Raw genomic sequence first — 16,401 nt, forward strand, 5'->3', positions numbered from 1 at the left:
TACTAATTTTAGACGTGGGATGTTTCAACCTTCCACACATTTTAAATAATTCTTGAATATAATTTTAATATTGGTGTTAAGTTTAGATCATGTTTATGTATATTCAATCATATGTGATCTAAAAGGATCGATAACGACTTCATGTTTTGACGAGTAGTTCAAGGATTTAATATATTCGAACCATCACAAAATTATATGGACAATAATGAATAATATTATAAAATATTTTTAAAAAAATTAAATGAAATAACTACAAATTATCACTTCAAAAAATAAATAAATTCACATATGATGATTTAATATTTTTGCTGGTGGTGTCGGCAGATTCCATCCAGTGAACCGTCGCTTCTTACAGCTTTAGTAGGCTCCATTCTATTTATTTAATCTACGGGGTAAATTATCTTCGAGTGGTTGAAAACAAAACAATTATTTCTCACATGCTTTTCATTATCTATACAACAAAAGAAGAAGAAAACCCTTTAATTTCATTGGTAAATGGAAAATATGTATAAATTCATTGTCGTGGAATAAGAGGGCTACCGTTTTCTGCTTTCAGCGTTTCAAGTCCACCGTAACTACAAAGCAGCAAGATCCATTTCTCTTTGGCGATAACGATGATGACCATAAGGTACCTACTCTCTGTTTGCCTGCGTTGCATCAACGTTACGTTTAGTGGATGTTTTTAGGGTTAAATTTGGTTTTTATCCTCAACCAGTTTTAATTTTACAATCGTGCTAATATCACGGAATTATAATTTTGTTAGCAATTTATATGATCTTAGATGATGAAATTCAAATGGATCTGTTTACAAAACACCAAATAAATAAGTCACAAATCCATAACAGAATGTAGTTTAACACTTAAAAGGTGTTTGATGCTCTCCGTTCATCAAAACGAGCACTCTCGTCTCATCAAAATGTCGTTTCGATACCTTTAATTTGATGCGGTGGATAGGCAGTCTTTGAGAAGTTTTACTTACTGTTAATTTTAATGAAAAACGTGTGAAAGACCATGCCTTAAACAAGGTTGTTGTTTTCCTGTTTAACAAGGTATTGCATATTTTTCAAATTACCTTATCCGATTTGTACCTTTTTTTTGGATTCAATTTACTTTTTATTTGATAATAAGTTTGCTTTTTAATTAATTAAATAACCACAAACTCAAAAGTAGGCCATCTTTCAGAAATGACCGGTTCAATTAGGCATGATCGAGATTTAATAAACACCACCACAGTTTTTTTACTCGAATTTTGTCACCTACGTATATGTTTACTAATTATACCTAAATCTTATCATAAGAAAGAAAATCAAATTCTCAACAGTTAATAAAATTTGAAACCTTTGAATGAGATTAAAGGATTGCTATATATTTATATTAAAATATATTTTAAAGAAAATGAAATTTATGCAATATGTAATAGAACAGGTGGCAGGAGGAAGAGGGGTGAGATGTAGGTGACATGTCACAAATCAAGTTATTGAATGGGAAAGAGAAGAAAGCATGCATTTGAATAATGAAATAATAAAATGAATTATATCAAAAATAAATAAATAATTTTTAATATATAAATGTTAATTTTTTTAAAGGAAGAAAAGTTGGAAAATAAATAAAAGAGAGGGCAAAATACCGAAGACGTGGGGATCCATGCTTATCCCTTTGTATTTATCAGTGGCTTCTTCGTCTGCTGTGGCTTTTGGCTCTTCCAAATCTATCTTCTAGCGCATTCCGCATGGATACATGCTTATCACTTTCACACATCTCTTATACAATTCTTTCGGGACTAATTTTTTATAAGATAATGTTTCTTTAAATGAACTTCTTTAATGTGAAAATACTTTTTTTCTTTAACTTTTTAATTTAAGTCAATTATCATTTTTCAAATGTTATTTTTTTAACTGCAAATAAATTGTTTGAAAATGTTTCTGCCTTTCAAATAAACTTTTGTATCAAAAAACACTTTCATAAGCATTCCCAAACCACTCCTAAATCATTATTTAGTTTATTATAGTCACAAATACCCCTAATTTGTTAATAAAATATTAGTTTAATGGTATTTTTTTGTCTTTAAATTTTTTCAAGGAAAGTTACTTTAATTTGTGGTTTTTATTCGGTTACTTGTCAATTTATTTAAAATTTTCATTAAAGTAAATTAACTGGTAAAAAATTAAAATACATATTAAGCTAACGTAAGATCTATTATTTTAGTTCATTTTTAGAATTTTAATACAATCTACAATTTAAATATATTTTGATGTTATATGTTTGTTAATTGTTATAGTCGATTTATTGTGAAAAAAAATTAAAGATAGAAAGAATGAAAAAAATAAAATTAAAATGAATTTATTTAAGTACGAGAGTTAACCATATTATGAACGTCTAAAATATTTGATGACCAATTGTTTTTAAAAGGACTTGATAAAAAAAATTGAAAGAAAAACAGACTCAATAATTAAAAGCCGGATTAATCGTAACGTTTAATAAATTTGATATTAATCAAAGCTTAGATTAAAAAATTTAATAATTCCACCTGAATCTATCTGATTTGGACGCTAAGGTCTAGCTTTATAGTAATAAAAATTTTATGAGTCAAGGCCGATAAGGATACGGAGACCAGTGGATTATACGTCAAAGTTTCCCTTTCGAATTACAATTATCATCATACACGTTTAAATTACGTGGATTATATTCTCCTATTTTCTTTCAATTCCATATATCAATCTACTTACATTCTTTCTCTCAAGTTTATCATCTCTCTTCTCATTAATTATACAATCAAAAGAAAGAAAGAAATTCTAAGAAACTCTTTAGTTTGTTATTAATTTCAATGGCGAATTGGGGCAGAATATCGTCAAGAACCATTGGCAATCACATAAGGAAACGTACGAACCAAGGGTTCATCGGGAGCACCGTCGACATTAACCCAAGTTCTGGTTCATCATCGGCTTTGAACGGCGGTCGTTCGGTTTCTGATCAAAACCGGAGATATCTGAATCCATTGCCATGGAGCAGGGCTACCCTTTCCTGGTTTCAGCGTTTCAAGTCGACTGTAGCCGCAAAGCAACACGATTCGTTTCTCTCCAGCGATAGCGATGATGATCATCTGGTACTTTCTCTTTCTTTGCCTTGGCTGCATTCATATTTCTTTACCTTTTAATGAGATTTAGGTGATGTGTCACATATGCATTTGAATTACTATATAAAAATGAATATTTAGATTTTATAAAAGGAAAAACCCGACAAAAGGAAGTGGCAGAAAGACGTTCCACACTTGAACTCTATGAAAACAATTATTGGGAAAACTCAATGTGAGTTGTTACCTGTCTTTGTTTTATTCATCGTTTGGCTTATCCAAGCCTCTGTCCTCTCCTCTACTTACATGTGGATCCGTTCTTATCCCTTTCACACTTCCCATAAACGACTGATTCTTTTTATATTAATTCTTTATCTAAAGAACCAACGATCTTTCGTTATTCATTCATTATTTTGTTCCATAATAATCGCATATAGCATTTATTTGTCAATAAAATTTTACTTTGTCGATATTTTTATTTATGGATAAATTATATAGATGATCTTCTTATTATATGATATTTTTTTATTAAGTCTATCAATTATTAAAAATTAAAAAAATGATCATGACTATAAAGTGTTACTTTCTCGAGTCCATCGACAAATAAAAGTTACAAAATGATCATCATACTATTTATTATGTTTCAAATTCATTATTTTTCATTAAAAATTATCAGTCATCTAAGCTGAACATTAACATGATGTAGTCGTTTGATATTCTAAGAATAAATTTTATCATATCACGTTTAACTCAGAATGTCGTTAAAAAGATAAAGACGAGTTTGGAACATATAAAGAGTCAAAAAAATTATTTTGTAAATTTTAATAGTCGATTAATTAATAAAATAGTAACATATAGTTGTGAGATTATTTGTACATTTTACTTTTTATTTATTTATTTTTAAAAATTATGTTAACTTGTGAAATTTGTCTTTTTGTAATTTTTAGTTTTTGCCTAGTTCTTTTATCTTTTACTTTTTTTTATTTATAAATTTTACTATTTAAATATATTTTTATTTGCATAAAATGCATTTTTTTTGTTAATAGACATGTTAGGTTATGTCAGGTATTCTACATTTTTATTAGTTTAGATGAGTCATTTTGAAGTAAAAAAGTTTGATAGTTAAAAGAAATGAAAAGTATTTAAAGATTAAAATGACTTATTTTTAAAGTTTAATGACCAGAAATGTTATTAGATAAAAAAGGAGTATCTAATAATTTCCGATTGTTTTAAAGCAACTCAATAATTCAAGGTGGGATTAACAGTTACGTACTGTAAGTTTTAAATTAATCAGAGTTTAGATGAAAAAAAAAAACAATTCCACCTGATCTGATTTAGCTCAAGATTAACATGATTAATAATAAAAAAATAAAGTTAATATGAATTATTTTGGCATGGCAGTCGCTGGACTTTCCGGGTGGCAAAGTTTCATATACTTGCGACATGAATTTCATCTCAGAATCTTCACAGGCCAGAGTCCCTTGCTATCGAGTTCTGGATGATGATGGAGAGTTAATTAAAGACTGTGATTTTCAACAGGTTTTTCTTTGTTTTTTCCCTTGATGCTAACTATTAAGACTAAAAATTATTGCAAAACTAAAAGGGAAAAATAATGAAAACAATACAGTGTAATTACAGGTAAGCAAGGAAGTAGCAGTAAAAATGTACAGTAAGATGGTGAGTTTACAAATAATGGACACCATTTTCTATGAAGCACAAAGGCAAGGAAGAATATCCTTTTACCTCACCTCAGCCGGTGAAGAAGCAATTAACATAGCCTCCGCCGCTGCCCTGACTGAACAAGACATTATTTTGCCTCAGGTGAAACAGTTTTCAAGTTCCAACACAATAAGAACAGCTTAAAATATGTATACTTGGTTTGTTTGATTGAAATTGAAGCTTTGTTTAACTGATACAATGCCGCAGTACCGTGAACCGGGAGTTCTGTTATGGCGTGGTTTCACATTGCAAGAATTCGCCGACCAGTGCTTCGGAAACAAAGCTGATTATGGAAAAGGCCGGCAGATGCCGATTCATTATGGGTCCAAAGAGCATAATTTCTTCACCATTTCATCCCCTATCGCGTAAATACATCTAAACCTTCCACTAATTCTGCACAAATCTGGTTCAGTTTACCAACTTTTGGACTTTATGTTTTAGAACACAACTTCCTCAAGCTGCAGGCATTGCTTATTCTCTTAAAATGGATAACAAGAAAGCATGTGTTGTCTCGTATATTGGAGATGGTGGCACCAGTGAAGTAAGCACATTAACAATCTCCTACTTTATTTGCTTGTTACAGTTTGCTCATGGTTATCCAAATTGTTTTTTGCAGGGTGATTTTCATGCCGGTTTAAACTTTGCAGCAGTTATGGAAGCTCCGGTCATTTTTTTCTGTCGCAACAATGGCTGGGCAATCAGTACGAATGTATCGGAGCAGTTTCGAAGTACGTTATCTTTCCTTGTTATTATCTAAAACCGGACCTCCCTCTGCGGTTTTCGAATTCGAAACTCGATTCACATACATTGTCTTATGCAGGTGATGGAATTGTTGTGAAGGGTCGAGCGTATGGAATCAGAAGCATCAGGGTGGATGGAAATGATGCGCTTGCTGTTTACACTGCTGTTTCTGCAGCTCGTGAAATGGCTGTAAATGAACAGAGACCAATCCTTATTGAGGTGAGTGCACTCTCCATCTCGATCACATTTCGTTGTCAATACCGGTGACGGTGAAGACCGGAGATGCAAAATAACACTGTAACATCGTGCTTAAACTTTATATTTCACTTTCAGGCACTTACATACCGAGTAGGGCACCATTCAACATCTGATGATTCGACCAAGTATAGGCAGCTTGATGAGATTGTATACTGGAAAAATGCCAGGAACCCTGTGAACAGATTTAGGAATTGGGTTCAAAGTAATGGCTGGTGGAGTGAACAAGAAGAAACTCAGCTCCGAAACAGTGTCAGGAAACAGGTGATTATTTCATTAATCGGTTTGGATATCCGGAATTTGCATTATTTTTTGCTTCATATTTCTGATACACTGGAAGAAATTTGGTGCAGCTATTGGAAGCAATTCAGGTGGCAGAGAAAACAGAGAAACCTCCACTTTCAGATATGTTCACTGATGTGTATGATTATCCACCACCAAACCTCGAGGAACAAGAGAAACATCTCAGGGAAACTATCAGCAGACATCCTACTGATTATTCTTCTGATATTCCTCTCTAGATTTTCCTTCACCTTTAATAGGATTGTTTTCTCAATGTTTGAAAGATGAGGCTCAGTCTCAATTCTTATTTCTTAAAACTTGTCATATGTCCCTAAAGCATTTTCCTGGTTAAATGATTGTTCATTTGCCATTGATTCCTGCAGGAGTCCTCCATACTTTTCATCTTAAAATGTACTTTTATTGTCAGATTTTTGTCTCTAGCTAGAAACCCAACTTTGATATAGATTGAAGCTTATGATAATATATACCCAGATTTTGATACGAATATAAAACTATATGTTAATAACATCTATTTTATGAATAATTTATGTGTGTGTGATAACGTATTTGGTAATAACTAATCAAGCTTATGACAATAACCTCATTTGTGTTTATGTGCATGTTAAGAGGTGATAAGCTTTAGCTTTATAATAAGAGTCTAATGTATGTTCAAATGTGGGTCAAATATATCATTTACTTTTGATATTTTATGCCATGTTTATATTCAACCTGCTTACATTACATGTTTTATAATGTATTTGTTAAGTACGTGTGAATGATTGAGCTCAAAATAACTCCCAAGTAAGTCGGGACATGGATATAGTCGAGAAAATTGCAGTGATCATTATTTATGAATACTACTACACTTATTCTCTTTAGTTAAACATGTATTATTTGTGTGGCCCTCAATGATATGCCTGTGTAAACTAATTTGATTATTCTAAGTATTTTTATAATTGCTTATTTGTGAAATTTTACTTTTGTAAAAATCGTTTTGATTTTAAAGAAATGTTATGGGTCACCCGTTGACCAGAAGATAGCACAGTGAATCTATCAATATCGAACTTAATGTGTTACTAGTCAAATGACAAAACTCGCGAATTAGAATATTAACGTTTACAAATATTAGCGCATAAGATAATAATTATTGAAATAGTAAAATATTGGGCAGTGGTAGCGCCTGTAGCTCAGTGGATTCCTAAGCAGAAAGTCATAGGATCGACCCCTATCTGGCGGGTTATCAATTGTTTTTTTGTTTTCTTTCCCTTTATTAAAATATTTTGGATTAAGGGTGTAGAAAGCTTTTTGCTCATTTGATTCTTTTAATTAAAATTTTAAATTAAATCAAATTAATCTGAATTTCTGATGTTTTATTGTGCTTTCTGTTGGTAACAGCAACAATTTTCATGCATAGGTAAGCACTGAAGTTAAAATTACAGGTGGGTTTCCAGAAACAAGAAGGTAGCCAAGGAGTTGAACTTCCGGGTATATGTCTTAAAGTTTGGTTCTTCATAAGAAGATTGTGATGCTGCTTGGGTATTTTTGGTAGAGAAAATAAAATGCCTTATAATATATGATTTTAACTAATTTTTTTTTGATTTATCAAAATGACCAACTAAATCGCAATGCGATCGATAATTCGCAACGCGATCTCTGGTATCGCCTCTGGTATCGCAAATCAGTTTCCAGATTCGCAATGCGAACTTCGACTATCGCGATTCGTAACGCGAACTTCGACTATCGCATTGCGATTTACATATTCGCGATAGTCGAAGTTCGCGTTGCGTTTTATTCCAAATTCGTTGCGATAGTCCAAGTTCTCGTTGCAATTTGGAGATAGTCCAAAATTGTAACGACGGTATTGCATTTGTTTCTTAAGAATTTTCTCTAAAAAGATAGTATTCGCGCGGACGTATTGAAGACACGTATTACCACGACCACGACGAGACGAGACGAGACGGACGGCGGCGGCGGCACGCGAGAGTCCCCCTTGTTCTCTATCACTCAACAAGGAAGTGGAAAAGCCAAGCCTTAAATACCATTCTCAATAGTGTTTCTAATACTATGTGGGATTAAGCATTACCAACACTTGTTCCCAATACTATGTGGGATTGAGCCTTAAATAGTGATATTATTTTTGAATGTTTTGCTTAAAATTGCAATAATCGCGATTGATTGTAGATTGACTTTTAATTATGACATATTTAATCGTATAATACTAATGCAATTGGTTGCTGATTCAGTTGTTTTAAGGTGCATGATTGTTAATTGTTTCCTGAATAATCACATTGTATTGGAAACAAGTGTTGGTAATGCTCAATCCCACATAGTATTGGAAACACTATTGGGAATGGTATTTAAGGCTTGGCTTTCCCACTTCCTTGTTGAGTGATAGAGAACAAGGGGACTCTCGCGCGCCGCCGTCCGTCTCGTCTCGGGTCGGGTCGGGGTCGTGGTAATACGTGTCTTCGACACGTCCGCGCGAATAGTCCAAGTTCGCATTGCGATTTACATATTCGCGTTGCGAATCTGGAAACTGATTTGCGATACCGGAGATCGCGTTGCGAATTATCGATCGTATTGCGATTTAGTTGGTCATTTTGGTAAATCCAAAAAAATTGATTAAAATCGTATATTATAAGGCATTTTTTGTCAATGATGTTATTTTCTCTTTTTGGTATATGAGTTTATGTGCTCCAAGTCTCTTCGTTGGCATTTTATTTGGCAAAAATTAATTACAGATAATGTTGTTGAGTAATGCAATTGAATCGGCACCGCCAAGGGCTTGCGTTTTCTTCATGAATACTGCCGCTGGGGTCCTATAATTCACAGGGACATGCGCCCAACAGTATAATGCTCACGCATTCATTTTGAAGACTCAACCTTTGGTTCATGTAGGTAATGGATTTGACTCGTGTGTATGCATTTCGTGTTTATTACTATATGCTCTCGTGTTTGTGTAGACAAGTGTCTTTGATATGTACCATGTTTCTTTTCCTTTTTACATAAAATTCATATTTTTTATATTCTTTTTTTCATTTTAACCCAAACTTCAAGAGCTCTATCATCAACAAAAACAATAGATGAAAACACAATCCAAGTATCGACTTGAGAGAAAATTTCTTCATACATGATACACCAATATAATAAAATGTGTATGCTGATACTTGAGAATCTTTAAGTACCAATTCGAAAAATATGTCTAATTTAAATATCAAATTAAAATAAAATAATCTAATTCGGATATTTAAATCTTTAAAAATTTATTTGAAAATTATTAGTGTACCCATTAAATGAAGATATTTAACAAAATCATATATTATCCACATAATTTAATTAATTCAATTTTAAATTGAAAAGATAATATATTAAGATTTAATTAGAATGATAATGTAAAATAAATTTATCTTCTCGGATTTTATACGGGGATTGCTAAATAAATAGAGAAAATTCTTTTAATTGATATTAAACTTTTCAAAAGTTACAATGTAAAGTTAATAATCAAAGATAATTGATAAGATGAAAATTTGTCCCATATTGTCGAATGCTTTAGAGAAAACTTAGAGCTCTAAAAGAAACAGAGAAAGTTGAGTGGCGCGCACAGCTGAAAGTGGGATTACGTACACTTATTGAATCACCGCATCATTTCTGAGTAATTAAGGAGTTTATAAGAATTAAACCACAATTATTACTCTAATTGGATTATTTAAATGCAATCCCAAAGCAACACCACGCTCACTTCATATCTATGTATGTCACTTTTGATTTCATACAAAAACAAGAAGCTTCATGTAACAACCTAGACTGGTACGACAAACAGTCGACCGATTTAAGGTGTTACACGAAACCACCGAAGTAGCTAATCAACTTTAAGCTTATTTTCTCATGCTTTTAAACGACCATTATAATCAACCGTAAAGTAAATTGAAATATAATAAAATTCTATTCACTTATGAGCTCCAAAATAAAATATTTACAGTTAAAAAATATTACAGACCAACTTGACTTAATCTACGACTCAACTGGACAATAATGTTTACAAATATACATGCAAAAAAATGCTGAGACATACATCTGATCTACACTGGACTGGTATGGACCTTGGTCTATCTGATGTTTCCCAACTACTTGATCTATTAATATGCCCACGGAAATATCCAAAGGCTGAGCCAACTAGCTCAGGGCCACACTAACAACTAAAGTATACTAATTGTAATTCACTGAAAGGCTTAAACATTCAAGTCTGCTACTTTTCTATCTGATCTACTGATTTGTTTTGTACTGCTTTAGTGAATATACTTGTATACTCACTCTCTACTCTATGGTAAACATCATGGTACGGCTGAGGGTTCTGCATCTCGGAGCTTACACACCTCTCTAGTCTACCAAGAATGTGGCCCCTGGAATCTCTGCATCGGACACCACACTCTCGACTAGCCCACTCCTTGAGTGTCGGACCTTGCGCCCAAACTAGTCAACTTAAAGTGCCTTGCGCACTACCTAAGGATATCCGGACTGATCCTATACTTTCATCTCTGCTATATTTTCTAAAGGAACTCGGGTGTCCTAGTCGTTTCCTGAGCATTCAAACAACGCTAGTATTATTTGATCTTATTTTATTCTTGTTTCTACATTTCAATTAAACTTTCTTATTGTTCTCCCTTGTAGTCTTATTTGATGATATAATGAAGTGTTGGAGCACCTTGAGTCTAATTCCCTAAAAAACTTACCCTTTTGCCCAAAACAGACTGAAAGTATAGATACTTGCCTTACAGTATCGATACTCTACCCAAGGTATCGATAACCCTACAACTACTTCAGTAATTGCATCCCAACTTTAAACACCTTTTATAACACTTATTCTAGTGTTTACGCGTATTCAAACTCATTTATGGTCATACTATAGGTTTAGGGCCTTTCTGGCAACATTTTGGCCAAAATAGACTGAAGGTATCGATACTAGCCTAAGAGTACTGATACTCTTGCAAAAGTTTTGATACTTTATATAAGTATTGATACTTTTAAACATTCTATTTTACCCAGTTTTGAAACTTTCTTGGAGTTTCGAGACTTTGGCCCAGAGTTTCGATACTTTTGAAAGAGTATCGATACTCTTGCCTAGAAACTCACGAATTTGCCCAAAACGAAGAACAAGTATCGATATTATTCCTATAGTATCGATACTCTACATGTAGATGTCATAAAACATATACGGAAATGCTATATTTCAATCCCAAAGACCATAGTGAGGTCCCCAAACATTCTTTAAAGTCTTATGTGATTACAAGGAGCATAAATAAGGCTTATATCATGCTTATAACATAAATCATGTAATCTACCATTAACATATAACACTAAGCTTCATAACTTACTCTCAAGCTATAACTTATTTCTAATGATCACTATGAGTATGAAAGAGTTTATATTATATTACTTAGCCTCCTTGGTTGCTAAAATCTCACTCAACTCAACTATGAGTCATCTTACCTTTATCATTTGCTTTAGAACTTCACCCACCTCATTGACTAATCAAAACAAAACTAGGGGTTACTTTGTCTTTGACTTGGAAACCAAGTTAAAGCACTCTATACTATTTAATATTACTCAAACCAAGCTTAAATTTCTAGGTTCCTTTCAAACTCCCAAAAACCCATTTTGAAAACAAATTCTAAAACTCACACAATGGAGTTTGAAACAAAGCATGAAGGATGGAGAGAAACATTCTTACCTTGGCTAAACAAATCTAAGATTAGAATGCCTGAAACTTGGTTCTTAAAAGGAAGAAGAAATGAAAACTAATGGAAAGAAGAAGAAGAAAAGGTGAGATATTATGGGGAGGGTTGGTTTCCGTGAATGATATAAAAAAGGGAAAGATATCAGCTTTAACAAAAAGGGTAAACTACACTTTTGGCCCCTCTCCTTCTCATTTTTAAAACCATCACTTCTCCTAACTCTTGGACCTTACTTAAGCCTAATGCCCTTATAATTTGGTCCAATTATATTGAGAGATCTAATTGGCTTGACCTAAAGGTCTGGGATTGACCCAAGCTATTAACCCGAGTTTCAGGGTATTAAACCTCATCCCCCCCCCCCACACCACACCCAAATACAAATATTTCGTCCATTTCTTTTTGTTACACATGAAACCAAACCACGTTTTCGTGAAACTCCTGTTTGGCTGTTTCATTCACCAAAAAAATTAAAGCATTCTCTCTTGTTTTCTTTTTTGCTTCTGTTTCTTACAAAAGAATGAAGAAGAAGCAAAGGTGTACAAGTTTTTTTTCCCTTTCCAAAGGTAAAAAAACACACACAAATATTAGCTTCTAACGTCTCTCCTGACACGTGTAATCTGTAATTGTTTTCTTCTGGTTTTTTTCTGCATGGAGTTTTTGTTTGCATTACCATATATGTTCACCTACAAATAAATTTGCTCTGTTTTCCAGCTCAGTTATTGCTTTCAATTTCTTCTTTCAAGATTTGTTTTTTCCTTTTCCTTTTCTCTTTCCATTTATTCTTTTATGGTTCCTATCTACACTATTCTCTTGAGATTTGTTTCATTCGAGATCAACGGCTCTCTCTTTTGACATCTCCTTCAGATAAAGAAATCAACTTCTCTTTGGTATGTTGTGGATTGTGGTATGAATTTTGATTTATTTTTTTTCCTTTTTTGGGTTAATATAATGATTACCGAAGATTGACAAATTTTGGCCATTTACTAGTAGACAGTATTTGATGTTGTAGTAGTATTAGACGGTATGATTTACGTGTCCACTGAAACTCCAGTTGTCTATATAATTTTCAAAGGTTTGAAATTGATGTTTTTGATAACATAGTTTGTATTAAGCGGCAACCTTAAATACAAGATAAATCGTCGAGAAGCCCTTTGTTGTTTACTTCAGAAACGGTAGTTCTCTTTCTCTCTAAGATAAAAATAAACTGTATTGTCAATCATTGTAATTAGAAGCTCAGTCTGATGTGCTTTCTGTATTTATTTGATCATAGTAATCAAAAGTTTGGAAACACTTCATTGCTCCAAAGTTTTACTGTGAATGAAATGTCCCATATAACTTTGTTTAGATGGCAGGTTAATATGATTCTTGCTAAAAGCAGCTTGTCCATGCATGATGTTATGCTCCACCATTGTTAGATGGCTTACAGTAGTAGAATTCTCCTTTGATTTTTTGATTTCAACATCTACAACATAATCAGCAGCTAGAATAGTTTTAGTTTCTGGGGTTAATTAGGGCTATTTTTTTTTTCACAGGTTATTGGATGCTAAACAATTCGTATTATCTTGTCTACATATTTAAGTCAAGTTCAGTTCGGAGAGGTGAGTGTCTGTCTGCCGTGACACAACAGAAAACACATCCAGACTGCTGTGAAGCTGTAGTTTAAATGGCTATAACTTGTTGGCCATACTTTGATCCAGAGTTTGAGAACCTAAGTGTCAAAATCAATCCTCCAAGGTTTTGTTTCTTTCCCTATATACTTTTCTCAAGATCACTTGCATGCATTTTAGCAGTCCTCACTTTCTATAATTATAACTCTTTGTTTCTCTTACCTTTTCTTGCAGGGTGTCTGCGGACAACACTAGTTGCAGACACTGTACTGTTGTCAAGGTAAATTTCAATGTAAATAAAAGTTTATGCCTCACTGGCTTTTGAACTTACATGGATGTCATCAAATACTTCTAAGTACAAACTACATATTGTTTATCAATTGCATATAGGTTGACAGCGTGAATAAACCTGGAATATTGCTGGAAGTTGTGCAAATACTATCAGACCTCGACCTCACCATTACTAAAGCTTTACATATCCTCTGATGGTGGATGGTTCATGGATGGTATGCATTTACTGATGTTTATTTTAGGCCTAGAGCCTTATAGTATTTGACAATGTTTTGATTCCTTTCGAACAATGTTTCACGTCACTGATCAACAAGAGAGAAAGATTACTGATGGAAGAACAATTGATTACATCGAGAAGGTATGATCTATCTTTTCCTCAACTTTTATCTTCCTTGATCTGCCATTATTGCTCCACAGAAATGCTCAATTAGTACTAGTGGTGTTTGAATTTTCATTAGGCTCTAGGACCCCAGGGCCACACGGCTGAATGGATGAAGATCTGCCCTGGTAAACGTGTAGGGGTGCACTCTGTCGGTAATCACACCACAATTGAAGTTGTTGGAAGGGGCAGACCTGGTCTCTTATCAGAGATTTCTGCTGTCCTTATCGGCCTTCAATTCAATGTTGTTGCTGCTGAAGTCTGAACACATAATAGACGAATAGCTTGCGTGATATATGTCAATAAGTCTTCCCCGAATCATACAGTGCATGATATGAACAGATTGTCTATTATGGAGCAGCAGCTTAAGCCCATCCTGCGCGGCTGTGAGGACGACGACAAAGTGGCTCATACCAGCTTCTCCATGGGATTCATACACATAGATCGTAGGCTTCACCAGATGTTGTTTGCTGAAAGGGATTATGAAGAAGGTGGTGTGACAAGTGAAGTTGACTATGCCTCATCCTTCAAACCAAAGATCAGGGTAGACCGTTGCAAGGAAAAGGGGTATTCAGTTGTCAGTGTCCAGTGCAAAGATCGAGCTAAGCTTATGTTTGACATTTTCTGCACGCTCACAGACATGCAATATGTAGTTTTCCATGCCAATAGCTGGTCCAGTGGTCCCTATGCTTCGCAGGTATGTATTCCAAAAACGAAAAAGCCCATATTTGCATGCATGGAAACCAAATTACCTACAAAGGTATGCAAAAATGATCTTAATTAACGGCTTTCATGCAGGAATATTTAATTCGCCACATCGAGGGGTGCACGCTCGATGCAGAAGGGGAGAAAGAAAGAGTCGTTAAATGTCTAGAAGCTGCAATTCATAGAAGAGTGAGTGAGGTGAGTGCTATGTCTAGCTGAAAATACTTTGTTCGTGCCAGGCCATTGTTTTGTTTCTAAATGGTTCTGGTGCACGAAATTCTCCGAATTTCCGATCGAAATGCCCTGGCTTAAATCTGTTCTCTTACTATTAAGAGACATCTACTTTGTTTCCATATAAGATTGGAGTTCAACGAATGCCGGGTTTAAGCCTGGAGCTTTTTGTAAAGGATAATGTTGGTTTGTTGTGTGAAGTAACCAGGATTATTCGAGAGAACGGACTGACGGTAAGAAGAGCAGGGATCTCAACAGTTGGGGAGCAAGCAGTGAATGTTTTCTACGTGAGAGATGCTTACGGGAATCCAGTGGACACAAAGACGATCGAAGCACTCCGCCGAGAAATCGGGCAGTCAATAATGCTTAACGTAAAGAAGGATCCAAAACACCCCAGATCGAGTCTAGTAGCGGATGGTCCAAAGCAAGTTTCTTCTTTGGGAACTTACTGGAAGTGGTTGGCTTGATTGATCCCATGTTTGACTGTAGCAGACACTCAACTCTGATGAATAAATGCAAGGTTTTGCTTACCCACCATTATCACAATTTTTTATCCCGGCTTTGCTGAGAAAAAAATCTCAAATCAAACTGTCCTACGGTAATCTAATTATTCAAACTAAACTGAATTTATATGGATTAAAAATGTAAAATAGAAATGACACGAATATGTTAACAAGGACGAAAAAAGTGTAAGAAAATAATGGCATGCATAATGATCTCTTAGCATTAATATTTATGTGAAAAATCTTTAAAAAATCACAAATACAAGAGAAGAAAATTTCCTAATGTCAATAGAAAATGAATATAAGGAGTTCTAATAGACAATCTAATCTCTAACCATACATTTTAGTATCTATTTATAAAGATATATAGATACTTGATTACAAATGAAACTTATAGAGTATTGTCGTCACCATTTTTTGTTCAGGTGGGGAAAAACCATTACGATTTAGGGGTTTTCTTTGAAAATATTTTTGAAATGTGAGGAGTTGTCACCAATCGTTTTAAGATGCGATCGAGACATCATAAAAACCGGGTAATCTTAATAAAATATTTTTTATAAAAATACCAAGTTTAGGGGTCTACGAAAATAAGAAAACGGGTTCGGGAGTCAGCACGCGTAGGGAAGGATTAAAACCCCCATAGCGCCCAAAAATCGGTACCTAATTGATTACTCTATATTTATAAATTGGAAATTTTGAGTTCAAAATTTTATTTAATTTAAAAATCATTACGGATGCAAAATTAAAAAGGGTATTCGTTTATTAAAGCCAATAACATTCGCCTCATAGCATGAATGCGGGAGATCATCTATTGTGCCCAATAATCAAACATTGCCTCGATATTTTAGAAATCATGATGCGGTCTTAAAAGTATGTCGACCTATTT

At 33.9% G+C, this 16,401-nt stretch overlaps 1 protein-coding gene and 1 pseudogene across 2 annotated transcripts; both read left to right on the forward strand.

Moving 5' to 3' along the window:
* The first annotated feature begins 599 nt into the window (after positions 1–599).
* On the forward strand, positions 600–6,410 carry LOC120194872 (2-oxoisovalerate dehydrogenase subunit alpha 1, mitochondrial-like). Of its 2 annotated transcripts, XM_039197050.1 has the most exons (10): positions 600–628; positions 2,842–3,103; positions 4,472–4,609; positions 4,709–4,891; positions 4,997–5,154; positions 5,231–5,330; positions 5,406–5,517; positions 5,610–5,749; positions 5,864–6,049; positions 6,139–6,410. In XM_039197050.1, exons 1-10 carry the CDS (start codon positions 615–617, stop codon positions 6,304–6,306), a joined length of 1,461 nt encoding a protein of 486 aa, XP_039052981.1. In that variant the 5' UTR covers positions 600–614; the 3' UTR covers positions 6,307–6,410. The 2 variants fall into 2 exon arrangements, with proteins under 2 accessions (XP_039052981.1, XP_039052980.1); XM_039197049.1 differs by lacking the exon at positions 600–628 and having other exon boundaries at positions 2,805–3,103.
* A 6,966-nt stretch (positions 6,411–13,376) lies between these two features.
* Positions 13,377–15,458, forward strand: LOC120194873 (annotated as a pseudogene).
* Positions 15,459–16,401: the final 943 nt, after the last annotated feature.

Source organism: Hibiscus syriacus, unplaced genomic scaffold (assembly GCF_006381635.1).
Source record: "Hibiscus syriacus cultivar Baekdansim isolate YM2019G1 unplaced genomic scaffold, ASM638163v2 tig00117005_pilon, whole genome shotgun sequence".
Taxonomy (NCBI): domain Eukaryota; kingdom Viridiplantae; phylum Streptophyta; class Magnoliopsida; order Malvales; family Malvaceae; genus Hibiscus; species Hibiscus syriacus.

Excerpts from the sequence above, each read along its gene's own strand:
- LOC120194872 (XM_039197049.1), top strand. The coding sequence starts at position 2,825 with ATGGCGAATTGGGGCAGAATATCGTCAAGAACCATTGGCAATCACATA. Across the intron at positions 4,610-4,708 it reads AAGACTGTGATTTTCAACAG|GTAAGCAAGGAAGTAGCAGT; the intron begins GTTTTTCTTTGT and ends GTGTAATTACAG. Across the intron at positions 5,518-5,609 it reads TGTATCGGAGCAGTTTCGAA|GTGATGGAATTGTTGTGAAG; the intron begins GTACGTTATCTT and ends TGTCTTATGCAG.